This window comes from Phyllostomus discolor, chromosome 4 (genome assembly GCF_004126475.2).
Source record: "Phyllostomus discolor isolate MPI-MPIP mPhyDis1 chromosome 4, mPhyDis1.pri.v3, whole genome shotgun sequence".
Taxonomy (NCBI): domain Eukaryota; kingdom Metazoa; phylum Chordata; class Mammalia; order Chiroptera; family Phyllostomidae; genus Phyllostomus; species Phyllostomus discolor.
In genome coordinates, this window is record NC_040906.2 from 181,039,038 (window position 1) to 181,065,553 (window position 26,516).

At 35.9% G+C, this 26,516-nt stretch overlaps 1 protein-coding gene across 2 annotated transcripts in view; it reads right to left on the reverse strand.

Moving 5' to 3' along the window:
- Nucleotides 1-26,516, reverse strand: part of THEMIS (thymocyte selection associated) — a 157,918-nt gene that overhangs the window by 77,247 nt on the left and 54,155 nt on the right. Inside the window, exons 3-4 of one of the 2 annotated variants that reach the window (XM_036024679.1) lie at nucleotides 18,478-18,624; nucleotides 1,857-2,908 (exon numbers count right to left, since the gene is read on the reverse strand). In XM_036024679.1, the coding sequence (XP_035880572.1) occupies nucleotides 1,857-2,908; nucleotides 18,478-18,624 (1,199 nt within the window). Of the gene's footprint in view, nucleotides 1-1,856; nucleotides 2,909-18,165; nucleotides 18,625-26,516 lie in introns of both variants that reach the window. The other variant, XM_036024678.1, reaches the window with a different exon arrangement.

Here is a 26,516-nt window from a genome sequence, read left to right on the forward strand (position 1 = left end):
TCGAGATCCTACTTCCAATTGGTCTTGGAGCTTTTTAATAAATTTATTAAAAAGAAAAAGCCACTTTGACAACAAAACGAGTTCTAACTTAAATATAGATTTTTCTATCAAAAGCTTTTACTTATACCTCCCTCCTAACTTCATGCCCTCTATTAACTATCTAATGCTGCTATAACATGAACTTGGTGCCTTAAATGATACAAATTTATTGTCTTAGAGTTCTGTAAGTCAGAAATCTGACATGACTCTCACTGGCCAAAATCAATGTGTAGGCACAGCTGAATTCCACTCTGAAGGCTCTGGGGAAGAAGGTTTCTTTGTCTTTTCTAACTTCTAGGTACCGTCTGCTTTCCTTGGCTCAAGGCTCCTTTCCTCCATCTTCAAAGTCAACAAGGGTGCATTTCTCTGACAATTCTGTCATCTCATCTCTCTGATCCTGACCTCAACTCGGAAAAGTCTTTAAAGGACTTGTAATTAAATTGGATTTACCTGGATAATCTTATTTTAAAGTCCTTAATTTTAAGCACCTGTGCAAAGACTCTTTTGCTACCCAATGCAACATAGTCACAGGTCTTAAGCCTTAGGGATGGAAACCTTGGGGTTGGGGGCATTCTACTGCTTACCAGTAAAACAGGAACCAGCATTCCATGTTTCACATCACTCAATTCAGCAACAAAAATACACTTAACAGGAGAAGCCAGATACCCTCCACATGAATAGAAGCATGTTAATCAACATTATTTGGGAACAGTTGTTTAATTCACAATGACTCCTTCAAAATTGTTTTTCTGAAAAAAAAATTGGCTGGCTTTATCTTCCTTCTTCTGAAGATGAGTTTGAAGATCCTTACTGGATTTCTCTAGCATACAATCAGGATGCAATGTTTGACATGTAGAATTATAAGTAGTTCCATACCCACATACTTGAAGCCTGAGGCAGCTATTATTCCCGAGTATAGAGAGTAAACACAGCATCTCTCTTTGTATTACTAATGGCTTTGTTTCCCCAAGCTGCTAGCACAACATCTGCCAGGCCAGAATGCACTCTTTCCACACACCGCCGTGGAAGCACTGCCGGCCAGATAAACGACCCACGCTTCATGTTGTAAGGGCAAATGCTTTCCAGACCCTCAGCAGGCAGTTTTCAAAAGGCAAAAACTTCGAGTAGTGATGAAGCTGCAACCCCTCCCCTCCCAAAACCTTTAGAGTGGTTATGGAGTTGTTGATTCTGTAATGATCTCATACTGTCTGCGATTTTATTGATTTTGTTTTTCAATAGAACTGTTAAAGACTCCAATTCTCAGATAGGCAGAATGTGGGCAGATGCTCATATGCTCACGCATAGTTCTGCCAAGATATTTTTACATCTTTCTGCACTTAAAACAAAATGAAGACGTGTGTTAGAGATGCGTGCTACTGGTAACCCACCAGAAGAAGAAAGGTTTTTGTACACTCATTTCCTGGATGAAGTATTGTATTAAAACAACTCTATCAAGAAAAAGTGAACAGCTCTTTCAAAATAAAAGAGATTTTCTTCCGAGTAACCTTACCAAACACGCCTAATTAGTAAAACCCATTTAAACGGCAATTTGGGTCAGCATATTCAAATGTCATCCCTGCTATTTCTAATTCAACATAAACTTCTTGTCACATTTACTGGGTAAGCATCAAAACACAAAATGCTGCAACAGCTTATGCTCTGTTGATGTTCATTCATCCACTGTGCGTCGGAAAAAGCTCATTTCAAATACGGCATGAAAGAAAGAAAAGTAAGCAAAACCAAACTCAGAAGAGACTTGAAATAAATTGCCTCAAGAAAAACACTCAAGAAGAAAAACTGCAAAATCACAGCCTTACCTTGGGGGACTTAGGCAGACCCACAGTCTTTTCTTCTGCCACATTTAGCAGAGTTAGCTTTGCTTCTCCCACTGAGGGGTGCTTGGGAGGGCGAGGTGGGGGGTGCGAGAAAGAGCTTTCATATCTTCGCATCATGTAATATTGTTCTTCCGTGATCTCTTCAGTCAGAGCCTTGACTACAATTGATCCTGTATCCTGAGACAAATTATTATTAACTAACTGAACGGTCATATTCAAGCGGCTGACTGGAATTTCCCAGCATTCAGTGGGGTTGGCAAAGTCGCTTATGAGTAGGTAAGTGTCCGTGATGGTTTCCTCCAACTGCAGTCCTGGAGTAGCAGCCAGAATGTCTTCTTCGATGAAAAGATCTCTCACAGAGACCTTCACATTGAAGGGCCAGTGGAACTGTGCACAGAGCTGAGAAATCTGGTACTGTTTCTTGTCATGGATCACCTCCACAAAGCCTCCCTCCATGTACAAAGGGAGCAGTGCTGCCTCATACGAATTTTTGAGGATTTTTTCACAGGCCAGAACGTTCACCACTTTTTTGGTTCCCTCAGAGAGGACTTCAGTCGTCTGTGAGTGATGCACTAGAAACTGGTCCCCAACAGACACAGATGACAACTCATCATGAAGGGGGTGGAAGGCTTTGGTGGCCACCACGTGGAGAGCTTCCTTCTCACTCTTCGCTATCTCCAGGTCATAAGCTGTTGGCAACTCCCGAGGCCGTCGCTTGAACTTGCCTTTATAGCTAGTGGGGATTAAAAAGTGTCTTTTAGGAAAATTGCTTCTAATTTCTGAAGCTAAGATCCTAGATGCCTGATACTTTTTGTGAATCACAATGGTTTTTCCAGGCTGTAAAATGCTTCTGGGGAGATGGTTTCCTTGAGGTGGTTCTATGACTTCAGCCACTATGGGGAATTCTTTACTGGTCCTTTCAGAAAGATCTTGTGTAGATAACAGCTGAAGAAACCAGTTGGCATCATAACTGTCAGTAATGTCTTTGACTTCAACATCTAAACTGGGGAGGATGCGGATTATATCCTTTTGAACTGAAAAAAAAAAGAGTATGACATTTTGTGCATCCAAGTGTTGCTGTGAGATAGTATTACACAATCTCTTGAGATGTCATACATAAACTTAATTTAAAAAACTCATATTCACGATATAACATTTCTTATATGTGACTCTCCTTTTTTCAAATTTTAAAATGAAATAGATCATATATACAACCAACACCCATAAAACTATTGCTCAGCTTAGAAAACAGACAGCAGCCAGTACAATGAAGTCCAGTGAACCTCACCAAAATGCCAGGTGTAATAGTTCTCATGACTCTAATGTTAATCATGCCCTCATTTTTCTTTATAATTTTTTCACACATAACATACATGAATTTATGTGCTTGAGTTAATGTATACATGTGCATTTTTTCCATAAAAGGTTTATTATATTGTTTTGTTATGTTCTTACAGTCCAGGCAATATATGTAAACTTATCTTAGAAGACAGTTTTGGTTCATGTAAGACCTTCCCTGCACAAGGCCCAAGACAACAGTTTATCATGGGCCATATAGTCACCTTGCAAAATCATGGGATATAAGTATTAGTGTTAATCATGCCCTCATTTTTCTTTCAGTTATTATCTTTCTATAGTTATTTTTTCCTGCTGATGCTACATTAACATCTGGATATAAAACGGTGGCAAAGGGTGGGCCACAGTCAGAGGAGCCCTAGGTATGCTGGGGGCGGGTACTCACCAGTGTGCTCTTTGCCTGATGTGTCACTGGGGACAGTGAATCTCTATATTTTTTTTAAGAGCCCACTGTCCCAGAACTTTTTATATGAGACTATGGAGACATTTAAAAACATTCTTACATTGATATAACAAGAAACATTGAAATTAAGAACAAACTGACAGCAACCAGAGGAGAGGTGGGAGGGGATAATGGGGAGGAAAGGGGGCAGGGGTTTCGGGAACAACTATAATGGACCCATGAACAAAACCAAGGGGTGGGTGGGATCAGGTGAGTGAGGTAGGGATGGCTGGGGTGGAGGGGGGATGCAGACAACTGTACTTGAACAGCATTTAAAGAAACAGAGTTTAAAGGGGATATTGGGGACAACTGGGGAAACTTGAATTATGGACCTTATGTCAGTAATGTTACTAAATTAATGTTGATGCTTTTAGGAAATATAATGGAGATGTAAGTATGTAGAAGGCTGCCCTTACTCTTGAGAGATGCATGCTGAAACATTAAAGGATGAAGTGTTATGAAAAAAAATAAAAAAGGAAATTCCTGCATTAAAAATAGTTATCTGTTGTCATTAACAGGATATTATAATGATTTATTTTTTGACATCTTCCTACCACAATGTTTTATAGTATTTTCATGACCCACCATTGTGTCCCAACATCTCCAGGCACCCTCTGTCAATATCTTTTTTCCCTTGTATGCTTTTGAAAATGAATAACACAGAAGATAGGACTTCTTTTTCTAAAATGCTACTTATATGATTATATCTTATATTATTAACCATTCATGTAGCATCTGAAAACCATAACTCTATACTTTGTGTCATATTACCTGCACATTTTGTGTACAAAGTTCTTGAAGACATGAAATGAAAAAACTATTATTTACTTGAATATAAAAAAGAAAAAAATCAAAGCTTGTCTGTAGGCTGAAGGTTGGTAAAAAATGTAAAAATTCTTCATTAATGAAAGAGAGAGGGGCTAAAAGGATATTTCTTATCTTTATCAGTTCATTTTCCAGGATTTAGCATATGCACACTTTTGAGATTGGTGTCACAGGCTTCTCAGAAGCCCAGGGTAATTCTAGCAACTTTAAAATTTCAGTTATTTAGGTCGAAATGAATTAGGTTTAAGAACTGGAGAGCTAGCAGCAGACAAGCTCATGCCATGTGTCAGTTGAGGGAGCAGCTAGACATTGGTGGAGCAGATGTTGTGAGGAATCTGTGGGACTCCCAGACTGATCCATCAGAACACAGACACCCTAATGTGAACTGGATCTCAATCTGTATTTGGGCACATGGTGTGTGTTGAGGGCAAGAAACTGTCTGACTAACTTAGGAGGACTTTCCTGATGCCAGAGAAAGCTTCCAGACCAAGCTATCTGACCTCTGTTAAGTTTTTGCTGTTATGGTTTCCAATTCCTGCCCTGTTTTCAGTATTTCCATACCAAATACACTAATGGTTTGCTAGCCTATCTCATCCTGCTAGATTTATCAGCAGCATTTCACGGAGTAGATTTCACTTTCTCCTCTTTGCATATTTGCCTCATTTACTTCTTTATCTTACTTATGATTCTTCTCAATTTCTTTTATGGTTTCTTCTGTCTATATGCCACCCACTTCTTCCCCACCCCTTCACACCTTTTCATGTGTCTTGGTTCTCTTCCTTTCTCTATCCACACTCACGCCTACTGTAATTTTACAGTCTCAAGTCTTTAAGTACCATCTGCATGCAGATGACTCCCCAGAGTATATCTCTAGCCAAATATTTGTCCTGCACTCCAGATATCTACTCAGGATCTCTACTTGGATATCTAATAGATGTCTCAAGATTAATGTGCCCAAATGAAAATTCTCATCTTCCCAATCAAAACCTAGTCTATTATATGTTGCTTTTTTTCTATCTCAGTTATTGAAGACTTTTTTCTCCTTGTTCAGCCCAGAGATCTCAGAAATATTATTGCCTTTTCTCTTTTTTAACACTTAACATCCATTACATAGGTAGCCCTTTCATCCAGAATAAAAGTCAATACCCTTTCCATAGTCCGAGGTACCTCTTGGATCCCAGCTCAGTGCTGCCTCCCTGACCTTGTTTTTAATCAGGCCCTTTCTTTGCATGGCATGTTTCATTGCTAAAAGATAAATCTTTTGGCCAGCAATATTTATGGTACTTCCTCTTGTTCTGCTTCAAGTCTACTTAACTTCATCTTAAATGAGATTTGCTCAATAAATACTTGCCATAGACTGAACACTTTTGTTCCCTTAAAATTCTTATGTTGAAACCTAATCTCCAAAGTAATTGCATTGGGAGGTGCTACCTTTGGGAGATGGGTAGGTCATGAGCTCAGTAGCCTGATAAAAGAGAGCCCAGAGACCCTCTTAACCTGATCCCATGTGAGGCCACAACAGGAAGATGGCTGTCTATGAAACAGGAAGCAGACCTTCACCAGACACCAGATCTCCCAGCATCTTGATCTTGAATATCCCAGCGTCCAGAATGATCAGAAATAAAGTTCTGTTGTTTATAGGCCACCCAGTCTATGGTATTTAGTTCTAGCCAATTAATGGACTAAGAAAGTGTTTTAATTAAAATTGTAACTGTATCTGTCCCTTGCCTGCTCTGTTTCTTTATTTTCCATGTTACCCTTCACATTCAATCATTCCATATAATTTGCTTATTAATTATTATCATTGATTATTGTTTGTTTCCCTTGATTGGAACATATGATCCACAGAGACAGGAGTCTTTGATCGTTTTGTCAAACCATCTATCCTCATGTTCAGAATGGTGCCTGGAACATTGTAGGCGCTAAATAAATTGAATGAATAAAAAGTAATTGCAAAACAATGTCCGTGATTGAGTATTAAAGGATGTGATCCAGTTAACATATGAAATTTCATTGGAAAGAATTAGTTTCTGTTGCTAAAACCCCTGGTATACATTATAGAATATATTCTATATTTTATATAAAACATGGCCCTTTAGGTTGTAATTTATCTTGATGGCTTATTAACTGCAATAAATAAGTTATCATTTGGTTTCTACAAGAGAATAATCTGGACATTTTAGAGTATAACAATAATCATGATGCATATGCTTTGAGAGAAGATTCAACACAGGGAAATAGCACATACAATGAAAATCAACAGCTCATCTTAGATCCATCAGAGAACTGAGGTCCGAAGGCAAACCATCAGCTCTAAAACTAGAGACAGGTGAACACAGAGACTTACGGTTTTTGGAAATAGAAACCTCTGCTGGAGCCATCAACTGATGAAGAACGCTTTAAGGGTAATTAACTAACTAATTGTTGTAGACTGAGCATAGACAAGTTAGAGACAGAAAATTTCTGGATGGTCACGCTTAGGGGGATTTCCCCACACTTGGCTGAGTTTACTTCAAAGAACTGCACCAGTTTCTCAGGATAAAGTTCAAAGAAAAATCCCCTCATGCTTGGGGCAGCATGAGGGGAAAAGTAAACAATTTGAAATATACCCAGAGCATTTAGTTCTTCTTGAAAAAAGAAAACTAACTACCTTGGGTTTTTTTTTCCGGAGTCTAACCCACAAAGGGCTAGGAATTGCCCAACTCCAGGCACCTCTCCTTTCTCATGCAGGGAGGGAAACAGACAGCTCCAACCTGAATCCACAGGATCCATTCAATCTCACTAAGGGGGCAAGAGAGTGATAACTGAGAAGCACTTGTAAAGGTCATAACCTAGAGGCACAGAACCACTAAAAGACTGAGACCTAATTATAAGTTTATAGGATGCTCCTCCTCCCCCACACCTTACTGAATATATCAACAGGGCTCCTATGTAATAATAGGGATTACAATATTTTTAAATGGCATTTATGGCTGTATTTAAATAGGACGTCGCTAGGAAAGATAACAGAGGCAAAAAACAAGGGCACTACATAAAATTTTAATCTCTGACACCTTAGCTATAGCAAAGAATAAGCCCAGCCTGATCCCTAGTAAATAAATACAAAACTTCATACTAAAGGTTTCTTTATCTTGGTTTCTTTCACCTGATAGATCATGTCTAGATTTCAACAAGAAAGTACAAGGTATTTTAAAGGGCAAACAATATAGTCTGAAAAGATGAAGCAAACATCAAAAGCGGACTTAGATATGGCAGAGATTTTGGAATGGTCAGACTGAGAATTAAAAATATGATAATATCCTAAGGGCTCTAAAGGAAAAAATGCAAGAAAAGGTGGATAACGCAAGCACAGAGATGGAAACTCTAGGAAAGAATCAAAAGGGAGTGCTAGAAATTAGAAATATGGTAACAGTGATCAGGAATGACTTCGATGGGTTCATCAGTAGACTGAACACAGCAAAGAAAAAAAATCAGTCAGCTTAAAGATATATCAAAAGAAGCTTCCAAAACTGAAAAGCAAAAGAAAAAATAATGAGAAAAATTGAATAGAATATCAAGGCCTGTGGGGAAATTACAAAAGGTATAACATATATGCCTGAAAAAAATGGTAATGAAAAGGAAGAGAAGCAATATATTAAGTAATAATGGCTGAACATTTTTCAAAATTAATGAAGTAGAGACACCAATAAGCAGGATAAATACCAAAAAATCAAGACCTATGCATATCATATTCAAAATATAGAAATTCAAAGAAAAGAAAAAACTTGAAGAAATCAGAAGAAAATAATCTTAACTATCTAGGGAGAAGAATAAGAATTACATTAGACTGCTCTTCAAAAACCATGAAAACAGAAAGACAGTGCGTGCTATATTTAAGGTGTTGAAAAAAAACACCAACTGAGAATTCTTTATCCAGTGAGATTATCCTGCAAGAGTCAAGGTGGCAAAATATGCCACCCCAAAATATACCACTTTAGCATAAGGATTATTTTGAGGGAAAAGTACTTGAAAAACAGCAGATGCAAGCAAATCATTCTGATCTCCCCCTTTCCTCTAGAAAAAGGAGATAAAAACTCCTATGTGAAAGATGTCCTCCCCTTACCAAGGGTAAAGAAACTAAGGAGAGTCAAGAGGATTCTGTACAAACAGACCTCATTACAATAATTCGTGCCTTCCTTTAACCTCCCCACACAGTTTAGTTACTGTCCCACAGCCGTACCTCTTTGTTTAGTCCTATATAAAAGCAAGCGGGTTTCTTTGGGTCTTTATTTCCTTATAAGGGCTCCTGTGTCACACGAGACAGGTAAATTTGTAGGTAAAATATCTAAATTTGTATGTTTTTCTTCTCTTACTCTGTCTAATGTCAGTTTAATGCTCAGGCTCATCAGGAAAACCCTGATAAGTTAAAAACAAAACTTCACCTACCCTACAAAATAAAGAAGGAAAGACTTTCTAATATAAACATAAATTAAGAGAGTTTCTTACCTGCCTTGAAAGAAAGCTAAAGGAAGCTCTTCAGAGAAAAGAAAAATGATACAGGTCAAAACTCAATCTACATAAAGGGATAAATAGTGTTAGAAAAGGAATAAATGAAGACAAAATATTTTATTTTTTCTACTCTTACTTGACATAACTGATAACAGTTTGTTAAAAATAATAATAGCAATAATATATTGGATAATTATAGCTCACGAATAATGAAGTGAATAACAGTAATGTTATTAGGGAAGGGAGAGAGGAATTGGGAATACTTTGTTTAAGGTATCTGTACTATACAGGAAGTGGTGTAGTATTATTTGAAAGTAGATGTAGATTATAATGTCTATTGCAAACTCTACTACAACTAGTAAAAATATTTTTTAAATATAAGTGATATGCTGAGAGAAGAGAAAATGGAACCACATAAAAGGCTCATTAAATCCACATTAGGAAGAAAAAGAGTGAAAGAAAGAACACATTTGGTTTTGAAATGGAGGAAAAAGATAGATATGAAAGATGCTTCTGTAACATGAGCCATTAAGGATGGGGAGAGACTACAGGTCAAGACAGGAGACATGAAACATAGGTTATAATCAACATGTAATCCAGTCTCGGATTAAACTAGAGCTGGGGGTCTGGACAGGAGAACTGCCGAAGGGAGGACAATGAAGATGATCAACTCCTTGAATACCAAGCACAAGAGATAACTATTTCAGGAGGATATCAAAAATTGGAAATTAAGAATGACCAAATTAAATTAAGAATTTGGCAGATTAATTTGACAGCACGATGGGAAGAGACACCAAAATCCAAACATTTGCTTTTCTTCCTCTACTACCTGCTGTGGAGCCACAGACACCCAATGCACCATGACTCCATCTGCCTCATTATTTTGCGTCAACTTCAAATTTTACACATTTTGCTGTCATATTTGTTAACAAGGTAAAATAAAATCCCTCTTGGTTTTTTAATGCTATTCTATTTGCTCTTGTATGTTTTATGTTCTCTATAGTCGAAAGTCAAAGTAAAAATTTATACTTGTTTAAAATTACCTAGAATTTAGAAATTATATCTTAAGTGCTTAAACTGGAATGGGGTTAACTAATTTTTTATGACAAATTATGTTATATCTAAGTATGTGTCCAAGAGAAAATTAAATCACTTTTTGTTTTGCTTTTCTTATAAAACAAAATTGTTCTAATCATAAAAATATATTTAAAAAAACAAGAGGGGAGAAAAACAAGATAAAAGATTTGTAATCTTTTTATCAATTTATCAGCTTTATGGTACCACTGCTTACATTTTGGTACACATAATTGTAGTCATGTGTATGAGGTATTCTTTAAACAAGGATTTGTGATTTTACAGTTGGGAAATGTAATTCTCCCTCCACAACCCCCCCACACCCAGCAAAACAAACAAACTAACAAAATGAAAAAGAAAAAACAAGCTCTAGAGCATAAGCTAAATTAGAAAATTTCCCCCCAAAATTATCTTGACTTTAAAATGATGAAAAGATAAGAAGGCAGCAACTCAAAGCACTTAGGACATTCCTGGAGGTGTTTATTATGAATTTTCCAGTTTCAAACTAATCTGAAGTAAAAATAATATATACTCATGCAACCTTAGTTTAGACTTCCCAAATTTTCTTTCTGGGCGAATGTGAATTGTTCTCTCTTGGGTATGTTTTCTGATTATTCAGAAGGAGCGCTTGTGAAACAAACAAAATGTCCATTCCATTTTCTCAAAAAGGTTGCACTGGTTTCCTCTTAATGTTGCTGAGTCATTTTACTACACTTTACCTTTGTGCCTGTTCTTTCAGGGAAAGCCCCTTTACAGCTAGGGCTTAAAGTCAATCACAATGTGGTGCTTTTTTGCATTTCCTGCCCTAGCAACTCTTGAGCTACCTGTGAATATTGGGAACGCTACCCCCATTAAACACTATTTTTAAAAAGAATATAAAGATTTCCATTTAAGCTTGGGCAATGTTGGGCAATGCATGTTTCCTCGGAAAGTTAATATTTAACTCCGGAATATCCTCAGTCTCAACTCAGCACATAAGGACTCATCCTTTGCAACTGGCCCTGAATTGATAGTACAGGGTTGAAAACCTGTTGAAGAAATCTTATTCAGGTGTCGAAGGCAAGGTGCTTTTTCTAAACAAGTTTTATAAATTCTAGCACCGCAGTTCTCTCTGAATGTCCAGTTCTGCCTATGTTATTATTTAACAACAATAATAATTCATGTATTTGTTGGACATTTTCACTCTCTAAGTTTGTCATTTACTTTCCAAAATTGTACTTATTTCTCTCAAAAGTGCTTTGATAAATTCCATCTCTAGCTCTCAATTCCTCAGTGAATTTGTTTTGTTTACATTTGCATCACATTATACTCTTTATGGTGATTATTAGATGCACTAATAATTTCTGAGTTCTGCCTTATTCTAGAGTTTTAAATTAAATTTTGTTTTATAGTTCACGCCTTTGGTCTCAATTTTTATGGCTATTCTGTGAAATTATTTATTTATTTAGTTTCATTACAATAAGAGAAGTTATCCTGTGAATTTCCACTTTGTTAGATGGTTCTCCTCTGGCTCTACTGCTGTTTGTGTTTAGAAATAGAGGAAGTGACTGTTGGATTGCTAACACTAGCAGCAGAAAAAAAAAGAAATCATCATGACCCTGAGAAAATTTAAAATGAATATACTGGCTTTTCATATGGGTTTATTTTTAACACTGTTTTGTCTTTTACATTTTCATTTGGTTTATAAAAGCTAAGAAAAGTGAATAGCCATTTCTCATACTGGATGATACTCTTCAACGTTTTCCCCACTGATGTTTGTGATGGTGAGTGCGCTATGGTACCTAGTTAGTTAACCAGACAGTAACCTAGGGGCAGCCGTGGAAGAATTTTGTAGATGTGGGTAATGTCTAAGTAAATTAACTAACTGACTTTGAGCAAAGGGTGTTCCGTTACCCCTGATAATGTGGCTGAGCCTCGTCCAATCCATTGCGGGCCTTAGGGGCAAAACATGAGGTTTCCCAGAGAAGAAGAAATTCTGCCTCAGGACTCAGCATCAGCCTTCCAGCCCATCTCATAGATGTAAAACTTATTAGACCCATAATTGCATGAGCCAAGTCCTTAAATTAAATAAATTAGTTAATATACAATTATGTGTATGTAATATTAACAATATGTAACATTATATATACTGTTTCTCTGGAGAATCCTGACTGATAAAACATGAATAGTTGGTAGTATAAAAATAAATAGTCATACAGATAGTAAAAACTACACTCTCCTCTGCTTGCTGTTTGATATTCCTATTAGCAATGAGATGGCTGCCTAAATGGGGAAAATCAAATGGAAGCTGACTACAGTATTCACTGAATCTAAGTATGATGTCAAATCATAGCATTTTTCATAGACACACACTAACAAAAATTGAACTTGTTATATGAATATAAATAATACCAACTTTTGTGCCATGAAGTGAATATTTATGCTCCTTAGATATTAAATTCATGAATATCTCATTGTAATAAAGCAAATCTGGATGTGGTGAGAAAACCCTCTTGTTACCTAAATGAAAACTTTGTACTGCACAATGTGTATATACAGAAGCAATTATTTTGGTTGCTTCATTCATTGATTCATGTATTTGCTTTATTGAATATTGAATATTGACTTTAACTCAAGCATTAGGACACTAAAAATAAATACATAAGAAACTGATTCTAATATTTTTATAAGTTACTGAAAATTGTTTTATTAAAATTGTTTATAAATTATAATTATCATTTAGCAATATTGGTGACCAGTTGTTTTAAGATTATACTAGGTCCAAGTAAAACTGTGGGCTAGGACTAATTTAAACAAGCAGTGAAGTTTATGGGTCAAATATGTTGCCTTCTATCCCTTTTCTCCCTTGAATTTACCAGTAGTAAAAAGAGAGAGAGACAGAAAAGGTGCAATAAATCTAAGACATCTACAACCCTTAAACTAAGTGAAAACAGAACTCAGATGGAAGAATGTTAACTCGGATGGAAGAATGGTAAATAATTTGGCAGAATAGAAAAAGGAAAACCTAGGCGCCTTAGAAGTTTAATGAAAAGTCAGCTTTTTTGTCCCCCCAAAAGCCCCTTATACCTACAAACTGGAGGCATAAGGCTCCTCTGAAGGTGGAAGAGAAGCTAGGTGGCAAAAACAAGGAAATTATTCGAATGTCTGAAAAGTGGGTAAAGCCAGGCTCCAACTCTAATCTGGGAAACATCAGGACCACTGCTTCCCCCTCTTTCTCTGCACAGGGTCCTAGAGGCACAGGGTCCTAGAATCTGGAAACCGGGCACAAGTGGACAGGGGAGATGCACAGGCTTCAAAGCTGAGGAGGTGAGGCTAAGCCCGTGGGGGAAGGGTGAAACTCTCAGCCATTCCCCACTGGGCTACAATAGTTCATAACCTCCAGAAGACAGCACGAAAATTCTTCTCAGGTCAAACCAAGCAAGATCCAGAGGAAAGACTCCTAGACCTGAGTTGAGAAAATGTGCCTGTGAAAAAGGTGGCAAAGTGAAACAAATTCATGAATGGAGAGATTGTAGAGAAATAGTGTCTCACTTGTTCATTAAAAACAGTCTCACATGCAAATTTGAACAAATAGCAAAAAAAATTTAGGATTTGAGAAAAAGCATTTAACAAGAATGACAGACCAACACTTTTTCTTAAAAAGCTCAAAAGAGGCAGATAAAATGCAAGGAATAATAGAAAACTTTAAAAAATGTAAAATAGTCTCAGAGAGATAATGTATTGCTACTTTAAAATAAGAACACAATAACATTTTTAAGTTATGTAAGAAATAGCTCTTGGAAATTAAAAACATGACTGCTAAAATTAAAAATTCATTAAAACAGTTGGAAACATAGTTGAAGAATTTTCCCTGAAGGGAAACCAAAGACAAGGAGACATAATGTGGAGAAGAAACAAGTCCTCGATCAGCATGGGGGCTTCAACAAGAGATCAGAAGTTACAGAAAGAGGGAAAAGAAAAAAACAGTTAAAGGAAATTTTCAAAGAAATAATCCCAGAAATGAAGGACCTAAATTTCTCTCCTGAAAACTGCCATCACAGTGAAATAACAGAACCACCCACCAAGAAGTGCATTGCTGTGAAACTTTTGAGTACTATGGATAATCTCTTCAAGGCAACACTGGAAGGTAGAACATGAAGGGGCAAAGCTTTCAAAACTCTGAGGAGAATTATTTCACCCTGGAATTCTATAAGTAGCCAAACCATCAATCTTATGTGAGCACAGAATGAAGATTTTTCAAATATTCACGTCCTTTAATTAAATAATAACTAGTCTTCTGCACCTATCTCAGGAAGCAAGCAGGGGATGGGCTTCTCAAAATTGTAATAAAACCAAGAACGCAGTTATTTGATTTCGGAAATCGCTAGTGGGCACGGAAGCAAGTCCAGAGGGAACCATGGGGATGATTTAAAATATAAATCCCAGGACAGCACTGTTATGGCCTGAATGTCTGTGTCTCTCAATATTCATAGTTTGAAACCCTAAAGCCTTCCCCTCCAGTGTGATGGTGTTAGGAGACCGGGCCCTTGGTAGGTGATTAAAATTAGAGGAAGTCCTCATGAATGGGATCAGTGACCACAGAAGAATGATGAGACAGCTTGCTTCCCTTCTCTGCTCTCTGCCGTGTGAGGATCCAATGAGAAGCCAGGACTCTGCAACACGGACTGGTTCCTCACCAGAACTGGACTTTGGGAGTACCCTGATCTTAGACTTCCAGCTTCCAGAACTTTGAGAAATAGCTTGCTGTTGTTTATAAGCCACCCAGTTTTTGGCGTTTTTGTTGTAGCTGCCTGTGCAGTATAGGTCTAGAGAGCAACAAGTTCTAATTAGAGCATGAGAGTGAAGGGGCCAGGAGGAGTACTTGCAGGGGGGAAAAGAATAGAAAAAAAGTAGATTCCCTGATAGTTTGATCTCTGTGGAAAATTGCATTGAAAGGTTTTTCTTTCTTTTTTTTTTTTCAGAGATGTTAAAGAATACTGTAAGACTTAGGAGAGGATGAAAAAAATAAGCATGAAACAATAAGGTCATCATTACAGACAACCAAAGAGTTAATTAAACAAAATGGAATTATAGTAATTACCTACCTCTTGATTTAGCAGTGTATTTTTTATTGTCACAATAAAGAAAATATTAATTATAATTTACCATATACTGAGAGAATGGGGTAAGAAAAGAGGAAGTAGAAATACAAGAGAATTAAATCTTCGTCACCATATGGGGTAGTAGTAGGTAGTTACTGTCGAAAACAGATGGCTTGAAAATTAGCAAATTCCCCATATGATTTGGAAAAGTAAATGCAAATATAAGAAAGCAGGGACAGTACGTTTAAACGAGTTATACTGGAGTATAGCAGATATGGGGGAAAATAGGAAATGATCAAGAGCACAAAGTTTGCTGGCAATTTTGTTATGTCTTTTTGCCACTATTTGACCTTTCTTTTTACTTTGGTAAAGATTGGATTCATTCTCAAAAATAAAGTGAGAGAGACAGCCTTTCACTCAGAAAGTTTTTTCCTGCTACCCAGTTCCCACAATATTCATACACTACCTTCCTAATACCACCTTTCTGCCTGTATGTCAGACTTCTGCTTGTAAGTAAATTAACAGGTCATATCTGAGCAAAAACTGTACCCCCAAATTTTGGAAGCCACTGTTTTTTTTTCTCTTTAAGGGGAATGCAGCTTCCAACCCTTAAAATTTTAGGTAGGGAAGAAAAAATTATTAACCTATACTTCAAAACATAACACCATTAAAATGTTTTAATGAGCCCTGGATGGTGTAGCTCAGTGGATTGAGCATGGGCCTACAAACCAAAAGGTTGCAGGTTCAATTCCCAGTCAGGGCACATGCCTAGGTTACAGGCCAGGTCCCCAGAGGAGGACACCTGAGAGGCAACCGCACATTGATTTTTTTCTCCCTCTGTTTCTCCTTCCCCTCCCCTCTCTCTATAAATAAAAAATATATAAATAAATAAAATCTTTAAAAAAAGGTTTTAATGACAAAGGCTTCTTTTCTGAAACAAATTTAAGTAACTGACTTAATTTTTCATTTAGAAATATTATGCATTCCATTTCTTACACTAATATGAATGCCATCGTCCTGTAAAAGGCACACATGTATTTTTTTATGACTTATATGAGACCAGTAATTAGAGATTTTGGACAATTATTTATATCTATTTTCCAAAAATAATTTTGGAATGTACAATTCCAAATGTATAATTTTTTAAAAATATATGAAATGTATAATGTTTTAAAAAATGTATAATTTTTTAAAAAAATATGAAATGTATATGAAAATTAAGAGGGGTTCAGGCCTGTAATAAGGAGTATACTGGAGAATTACTAGGAACAAATATTTCACTTATATACTTTTTGCTTCTTTTCTCTTTTATGGAGCCAATATTTTAACAATAAAACCATATTTAAAACTAACACCAAGGGTTTGCCTGACAGTCCTCCTACTCATCCTCCACGTCATTGTTTAAATGCCATTTCCTCAGAGAAGCCTTTCTTGAACCATCCCTAATTTAAATTCATTAAGTGTAACCATCTTGCTCAAATACTTAGGTCGTAGGCTGACTTTCGTTTGCAGCTGTGTGAGAGGAGGTGCCAAGGGTTTTAGAAAATTAACAAATTATAAAATGAGAAAATGTTATCCATTATTTACGAATATTGAGGAAAACTCAATTATTAATTTTGATTGCACATTTTGGGATAACTAACAAAACACTAAAGTGAGTACTAAAATTTTTTGTGGCCTCATTTTTGTCCAATTGAAAAATAATCATGCGGTGGCCTCAATCTTTTAAAATATTAAAAAATAGTCACCATTTGAGTGGGATTCCTTACCTATACCATTGGTTCAAATTAATTAATCAACTTGTGGTTAAGTATTTGTATGTAACAAAATTCAATATGTAGTTCTAAAACCTACCCAGATTTTCACACCTACTTTTTAATAATTGTATTGGTAACCAACAATATTAATAGGAGCAGAGATGCATAGAATTTGAGAGAGGAGTACACTTTGACTAGACAGTTTTACATATTACTTTATGTTCTCAAGTGTATTACATAAAGAATCTGAATAGAATCTTATTTCATTTTCCTTTTTAAAAATGTTTATTGACTTGAGAGAGAAAGAGAGAGGAAGGGAGTTGGGAAGAGAGAGGGGGAGGGAATGAGAGAGAGAGATATTGATTTGTTCCCTCCCATAAGCACCATGAACAGGAATTGAACCCACAAATTTTTAGTAGGACAGCGCTCTAACCAACTGAACCACACTGGCAAGGGCTTATTTTATTCTCAAAACAACTCCAAGAGGCAGGCAAAGGAATATCATCATCCTTTTTGTATAAATACAAGTTTACTGGCTCATCCAAAGCCACCACCTATTAAGTTATTGATACAAACTTAGAATTCAGATCTTTTGACTACAAGCTCAGAACTCATTGCTCCAGGCTTGCCCTGATTATGTACCTAATCTTGCAAATTCAAGGTATTAATTTCTTTAGGGTAACAATGCTTTCTCTAGTTATTCCTATTTTAAAATGCAAATACTTATCTGAAGATTATGTATTTAAACATGCTTATGTGTAAATTAATTTGTCACATCATTTCCCTTAAGTCAGAGGAATTTCCAGCTAGCAGGGAAGATTTATTACTAGTGGTGGTGGCTGAAGAAAAGGTCGTCACAAAAGTAGGAGTAAGAGACACATTAAGAAAACTGCATTTTTACCTCTTTTTGACCACTTCCATACAAGAACGTTTCTTTCTAACCAAATCTGTTCTGTTTTTAAAGTTACTTTTTTCTGACCATGTTGAACTAGCAGTGGTAAAAAACAATGAATATCTTACTCTGTATGAGACAGAGCAGCTTACATTTAGTTAGCACCACATAATTTACAATATATGTTTATATACATTATTCAGTTTGATCCTTGGAGCGAATATGTTCTTCACCTATTTGTATATGAGAATCTAACTCTCAGAGGGCTTAGTGGACAAGTCAGGGACAAAGTCCCATTCTTCACTCTAAAGTTTTTCTCTTTCCCAAATCACACAATGCCCTCGCTCATAGAGCATCATTCTCAGTGGATACTTACATTTCATCACACCTTGAATTTCATAAACAGGCTTGAGTATCAGAGCACCATAAAAGCCTTTAGGGAATGGATTCGTTAAGTCCCACTTATTTGAAAAACCTGTGAGCTTCACAGTTCGTGTTCTGTTCTTGGGGATCTTCCATTCAACGATCTCCTTTAGAGTATAAATACGTTCATCTTCACACTCATAGAATTCTCCTTCTTGTGACAAAGGCAAAGTGAATGAGTGATTTTGATGATTCCTTATCACTCCACAGTTCACCATTATTTCTCCATTGATTTCTTCGACTGAGTTGAGCATGATTTGCTCACCTTGCTTTATGGAGAGATTCTCCAGTTTCATATCTTTCTGATGATAGAAGCAAGGATGCCCCAGTCTACTTGGTCCAATATGGATGGTCCTGGTAATTTCTTCCATAGTAAGGTATGGAGTTTTATCAGCCACAATCTTAAAAAGACCTAAGAACAGAATTGTGTGAATTAGAGACAGTTTTTAAAATGAAAGTTTTCTACAAAAACTGCAGTGAAAGAGTTATAAAACAAGTATAATATAACTTTTCAAAGTAATGTATCTTTTTTTAAAGATTAGATATACTTTTGTGAATCCCGAACTCTTCTAGAAAAATCATAATGAATTGTCTGTAGCTTACTGGACCATGTGATTGAGGCAATGTAAATGGAGACCAGAAAAAATTTCCTTGAGAGAGAAAAGGCCCTGTTCTTGGAAACGAGAAATCTGTGTGAGATACTGACTGTGTGATGTTGAGCAAGGCATTTATCTCTTAAAATAACATTTTTTCATTTTTTTAAATGAGAGGATTGGATTAGACCAATGTTCACATAAATGTAATCTCTAGACACAAAATTAAGAGATATTCTGGAAGGAAACTGTTTTATGGGTAAATTAATAACCTAATGAACAAAACAAACAAATGAGCAAAATAGAACCAGAGGCATGGAAACAAGGAACAGACTGACAGGGACCAGAGCGGAGAGGGGTGGGGGATGAGGGAGGAAAGAAAGGGAAGGGCCTAGCTCAAGGACAAGGATAAATGACCCGTGGATGACTGGGCGGGGATTGGCTGTGGGAGTGGGGGGTGAGAGGGGCAGGCAGGGAAGAGCTATGGGGGGGATATTGGGACAACTCCAATAGAACAACAATAAAATATTCTTTGGGAGATTAAAAATATAAAAATAAAAATAGTTGAAATTTCTCATCTGAAACAAAAACAACAATAAACATAGAACTAGATAGTGGTGATAGCAGCACAACATTGTGACTGAACTTAAAGACACCAAATTGTACACTTTGAAACCACAGATTTCAGGCCATGTATATTTTGCCACAATAAAAAATAATTTCAGTATTTCAAGTTAATTTAATATTTCTCATAAAATGTAGTCACACTGTGACTCACAAGAAGGGAAAACAACAATTGAAATTTTTTAAATTTCTTTTGCTTAAAGAGCTCTTTGTAAAATATCCACTAATAAATAACAATATAACACACCATGCTTTATTAGAACATCATGTAACTCTCCTTGGAACATACCAGGTTTGGTAGTTCTGGCTTGAATGAATACTCTCAATTACATTTCATTCTTTCTTCTCATTCCTTCTGTAATTTTGTCATAGTTTCACCATTTGAAATTTTTTCTCTAGTGCTACCAGAATAGTCACTAATACAATGATTTTTTACTATTTAAGGTGCATCTTTTTATGGTTGTGTATTTAAATGTTTAATTCTTTGAATTATTTTGCTTCTCTTTGAATTATTTTGATTTAGTGAACACATCTGCTTTGTAGAAGTTTCAGAATTTATTGACTGCATAAATTTTAATAAATTCCAGAGAAAATACGAATAAAGGAAAATTACATAATTGCTTTCTGAACCCAAAAATAAATTAATGATAATATTATATACTAGCATGCACAAAGAAGACAATGTATTTTTTAAAAACTCAATGGAATGATATAGCTTGGAAAAGTCAATTATTAGTTTTACTCAACATATACATTTCAACCAAGTTCATGTCTATATCAAACCATTATTAGCCAAGTTATAATGCCTTTTTAATTATTTTATTTTATTTTATTTATTTATTTTTAGAGACGGAAGGGAGGGAGATAGAGAGAGAAAGAGAGAGAAACATCAATGTGCGGTTGCTGGGGATCATGGCCTGCAACCCAGGCATGTACCCTGACTGGGAATTGATCCTGTGACTCTTTGTTTCGCAGCCCGCACTCAATCCACTGAGCTACACCAGCCAGGGCTGTAATGCTTTTTATGTATATTTTGGTTTATTGTACAAGGACTTATGGTCAGTTATTTTTGTAGTTGATCTTGGCCCAAACAAAAAAAATGTAAGATTTTTGTTATTTTTAGATATAAACTTCCTGAAGAAGTGTGGGTGGCACAGTCCTGGCAGGAATGAGGAAGGTAGCGTGTGAGATCTGTCCTAAAAACCTTTAGAAATTGAGAGTGTTCATCCACTGCTAGTGTGTTTGAGGACCGTGAGAGAAAGAAACATTTACTTTGAAGGAACTTCTTATTTTATTATGTCTTGTATCAGGGAAAATCTAATAAAGTAGTATTCTTGAATTCTCACAGTAAATGAAATCTGTGTGTGTGTGTGTGTGTGTGTGTGTGTGTGTGTTTGTGCACGTACATTCCCGCAACATTTAATCTCATTTGTCTGTGTGTGAGGGTTTATGTCTAAGGGTCCACGATCATCACCAGGGTATAGAGAATTCAGCAGTTTTTGTGAAATAAGTTTTAAAAAATAGCTACCTAGAATCCCATAAATAGTGGAGAAACACAGCTTGTTTTTGTTTTTCTATCCTAGCTGTATTGATGACATAAGTCACAGAAAATTAATTTAGTATCTTCTTTCTCTGGGAATTGGGTTCACCTAAGGTAATAACAAACCTAAAATGTTATGAAGTAGAAAAAGCCTGAAGCCCTAAGGGCTACCATTATTTCAAGTTAATCACACACTTCAGCGCTGTCTTGTTGGATGTCTCTATTGCAAAAATAATCCATCTTTACATCTGAATGTTTTACCTTAGAAAATGATTAAGTATACAGTTTAGCTTTTTAAGTGGCAGAGTGCAGAAAAAAATTGATTAACTCATTTCTTCATACACTATTATAGCCAATCCAAAAGTCCTTTCTTATAAACACTAGAGCATATGTCTAGATAGTCATAAAGGAACTTCAATTTCACAATAAACTAAAGCACCATAAGCCTGATCAGGTTTAAATTAGACAAATACTGCATCTTTTTCACAAAGAGTATGGTAGTTTTTCACTAAAGAAAATATGATTTGTTATTCTTCCAAAGAAAAACAAACCACATTTCAGAAGCTGAGTGGTCATAAAAGCGATTATAAAATAAGCCAATATATAGTCTTCATAAAATAAGTTAAAACACAGAAAATAGATCTCTATTTTCAAATTTTATTGTCACCTATTAAAATGGATAGTATTATCATTTTTACATTACAAGAAATTATTCACAAAGAACATGTCACTTGAGAAAGAAAAATTATGGGAAACTGCATGAAATTGATCTGTTGAAAATTAGTCAATAAGTGAATTTAGCATGTAAGATCTTGGCTCTGAATCTTAGATTTTCAGGGAGTTTATATTTTTACCTAATTGTTAATGATCTGCAATCATTGTTAGTAATAGTAACAAATAAAATAAGCTTAGAAATTTTCGAGTTTGAATGATTGTTTTCATTCACATCATTTTTCCTCACAATAATCACCTAGGACAGTAAAACAAATGCTGTCACTGAGGGGCCTGAAAGTGGCCATTGTTTTCATATTCAGGGCTCTTGAATAAGAGTTTTATGCTCTTGCCACCAGGCAGGTTACCTCCCTATCATAGGCATGGCTTACAAAGACATTACTATGGAAACCATATTTACTCTGCATATACATTTTACAAAATATGTATATGCACCTCTAGAGCTGGTCCCCCCTTCGCATGGATCAGCCTTTCCAGACCCTCCAGTAAGGGAAGAGTGAGAATAATTTCCTGGTTAACTCTGCATAATTCGTGTTCATCACATTTTCTTCCACTTTTTTCTCTGTCTCATCAATTCCCACCCAAGTAGGGAGTAATTTTTAAAATGAAAATTTCCAACTGTATTATTTAATATACATAGCATGGAGGCATTGTAAAGAATTTATAGTCTTTTTTCTAGTCTAATCTTTAGTCTGTTTTCCCAGTTCCAAGAAAATATATTGCCTCCATCTTTGAAACAAATAATCTTAGAGTGAACTTTACCTACTAGTTCTCATCTTTCTCTCATATCATTAATACTTAGAATTATTAAAACATGAGCAACTTGCAATGTGCTGGAAATTCACATGTAAGATATCATTTAATTTTATAATGGCAACATGAGGTAACTACAAATAAAACACAAACATGTCACAGGTAAGCATATGAATGTTTGAAGAGGTGCCATAAATTCTCCATCATCACGTAGATCATAAGAGGCAAAGTATGTTATGTGTCTCTGAAGCTCAAGGGCTTAATCACAGAATTATACATTTCAACCTTTCACTGTTATCTGAAATCATAAATTTTTTTCTAGCCTTTTATTGGCTAAAGGGATGGTTGTAAGGTGGGTGTTCACCATGCTTTTGGATACAGAATCACTTAGAACTTTTAAAATCTAATAGGAAAGTGAACTTCACTGACATTTACGACGCTGATGGGCACAAGTCTTATCTGTTCACAGGCCAGGTGGCCATGTGCCTGCAGGTGCAGGTGAGGCCCCCGTGGAGGCCTGGGGGCTGCAAAGGCAAAAGGGTTGCCAGTGCTGCACACACCAGTTTATGTACTTTCAACGTGCCACAGGCTACCTGGCTGAATTTAAGTGGATTTCTAGAATATATTGTCATAGTTTTAAAATAAAATAACTCTTACTAATGGATGGATGACTTGAAATACTTCCTGTAAGAAAACCATGTATTGGAATTAAAACTAATATAAACACGAGAATAACAAAAATATGGCAGAGCTGACATTTCTATTCCCACTCAAGCTTTTCTTCAGCCATATTGTAAGGTAAAATAATGTCACTCTAGTATAATAAAAAATTCAAGTGGCTGAATCTCCTTTAACTCAAATTTATAAAAATATGGATTCTCATCTGTTGCCATTATAAAGAAATATGCCATTGAGATACAATCAAACATATGTCAAATATGCACACAGTTTTAAATTCATACACATGTATTTGAGAGGCATGTTTGAAAATTTTAACATATGAGGTATGTGAAGAAGATATGGAGATAAATCAGACTATTCCATATTTCTGATTATGTGTCTTGTCGCTCTGCCAATAAAGCAAAGTGTGTCTCATTTATTTTTGTGTTTGCTTTGTCTCTGAAAAACTGCACTGTTTGTTCTGCAGTCAAATTTTATACTTGCCTATATGTATTTCTCATTTCACATGCTTCTTGTGGCGTTTCTCTCATTTTGTTATATTCCCAAGACGATTCTTGGGTCAGCATATCCTACAAATCTTCTTCAAAACTATGCTAAGTCCAGTATTTTTACTAGAAATTCTAGCTCAAGCATCTCTATTCAATTTCAGATTGAAATGGAGGTGCATGAAATAATGTATCAAAGCAAAACCCTCAAAATCTTTGAGCAAAGGATATATAACATATCATAATATGTTATATAATAATGTAATAACAATGTTCATACTATGAGAAAATTCTCCAGATTTCTCAGAGTCAAATACATGATTATTAAACATCATCAACTAATCAGTGATCCCAACAGTCTTCAGAGAAGAGTCTACAGGATCAGAAATAAGGAATGTGAAAAAAAGTCAAAGTTCATGATAAGAAAATTTTGCATGGTAATTTAATTGAGTATTTGGGGAGTGGAGAAGACATATCAAAGATGGTGACCATTTTTAAATGTTAGATGACATGAAGTGAGGCTGTAGAATTTCTATGTTTAAATGTCTTTACAATTATAATGGAATCAGGATGGTCTATAATAGCTATAAAGAGTTTTTAATAGTTCTCTTACCTGGAGGTAAAACAAATAAATCATAAAACCTACTAATTAATTTATTTTTAACTCAAAGTCAATTATTGCATTTAAAAATACCTCTTTTCTCAACTAACATAACATTTAAACTCCTTGAAAAAAGTAATGCTGCACTATCTAGCACATTTAGGATGTTCAACAAATAATTTACACTAATTAATGTTAGGTCTTAAAATCAAATAATGTAATTTGGTATCTCTGCCTAAATCTCTGTTATAATCATAGTTTTTAATAAAGTTGCCATACTGACTTGTTTATGTTTGAGCTGTCTCTCCCCCAAGCAATGAGAATGAGTAATAAACCTAGGATGAGGAGGGAGAATGTAAGAGATTCTTCTCATTAACCTTGGCAGGTATACAAATGCTGGACTCCAGTTCTTCAGAGCCTCATCTCTTGGGTTACGGAAAGACACACAGAGGCATCAGGCTGGAAAAGAAACCCCAGAGACCATGCTCCAAATCTCTCACTAGGCTTTGTTAAGAGGATCTTCAAAATACCAGACTTAATAATCCTAGCCCTGGTGACTTAAGGTGATAGAATTCTCAGGACCAGCGACACACAACTGTCCCAACAGTAAAGTGAAGGGGTTAGAAGTATGAAGTGTTGATTCAGACAGCCTGGGTTTAATTTTGGCCTCAGCCCTTTCCTCCAGGTGCAAATCTGAGAACTTAAACTCTCAGGCTACAGTTTCCTTTTCTGTAAAATGAAAAAAAAATGTAGCATATACATCACAAAATCAATGTGATGGTTAAATGAGTTAATAAATGCAACATGCATAGAAAACAATATATACATGCACCAAAAAAAGAAAAAATAATGCTTATTATTTTTCCTCATTTTTTTAAAAACTGGAATTCTAGGCCATTGTAGGAAGGTTATAAAATCAGAGAGATTAGTACCTATAAGGCCAAAAGGATGAACTAGACATCCCAGACTGGATCAAATTAGGTAAGATAAACTATACAGAATCCACAATTCAGCATCTGACACAGACTGAGTAAAAAATTCCAGCAACTGTGTCTTCCATAGCTTTTGCCCAAGTGTTTGCATATGGAAATGAGTCTTGGGTGACTTTTCTAGGTGGACTGCCTTTGGGGAAACATTTCCAGGTTGCTTTGAAGAGTGTGTCTGACCCCATGCTTTGATTAATTGCTTAGAATTTAACCACAATAATTTTATGCCCATAATGAGCAGATTATAGGGAGATGTAAGCACTTTTAAAATGCAAATATTGTGCTGCTTGTAGTTATTCACAAGGTATGCATTTTACACAGTTGCTGAAGTTCCCTTGAACAAAAGAAACAGCAAAATGCCAAGGCATTTTTGAAAATATGTTTTATTCATGGCTCTGAAAGGTAGTTGAAGCCAACTGAGGGAGGAGTATCCCCTCCCTCTGTTTTAATGATCTTAATTTTGCTAATGGAATGTTAGTGGAGAGAGTTTGGGAGCCATGTGGTGCTGATTGCGTTGTTCAGTATTGATGTTGCTTGCAAATTAAATGTACCTAAGTAGCCACCTGTTTATGCTTACGATTATGTAAAGCCCCATATGTTTCCCTCTCTACACATGGGAGGTAAATATTGAAAAAATTATTCTGGTGTGAAGGGTGAAAACAGCAGCAATTCCTCTCTAACTGTCACATATGCTGCAGCGTTTCCTTTAGTGTGTGCTTTGTCTGACATATTTGCTGATTTTCACCATTCTGTGTTCAAAAAAATCTGTTACCCATGGTTATGCAAAAACAATTAAGATCGGTTTACATTAAATTCAAATAAGGAAGAGATATAATTTTCCGATGTAGCTGTAGGTTTTAAATAAATTTCAGAGCTTATGATTTAAATAGATTTTGATTTGCATGATGAAGAAAACTTTTTTTCCTAAATTCACCAGCATATAAAAAGGGACATTTTCTTCCTAAAGATATCATTTTGATTCCAAATTACTAGGCAGGCAACAAAAGCAACAACAACAACAACGAAACCAACTTGCACCACAAAAATTTGCAAATCCTACCTATAATCAGTGGCTCTTTACCTGGCTAGCACACCACCATGCCCATGGGATTGGCTGCATAAAGCAGGTTGCTGGACTCCATCTAGAACTGACCTGGTCAGCAAGTGCTCCTGAGCAGTTTCGAGATGAGTTTCCTTAGCTCAGAAGGGGATCTGGACAGCTAACACCTGTGGAGCTGCCTCAGGCTATTCAGAGGTTGGTCCTGACAGGAGTTCACAGAAAGACCAGAGACAATGAACTTGCTACTGT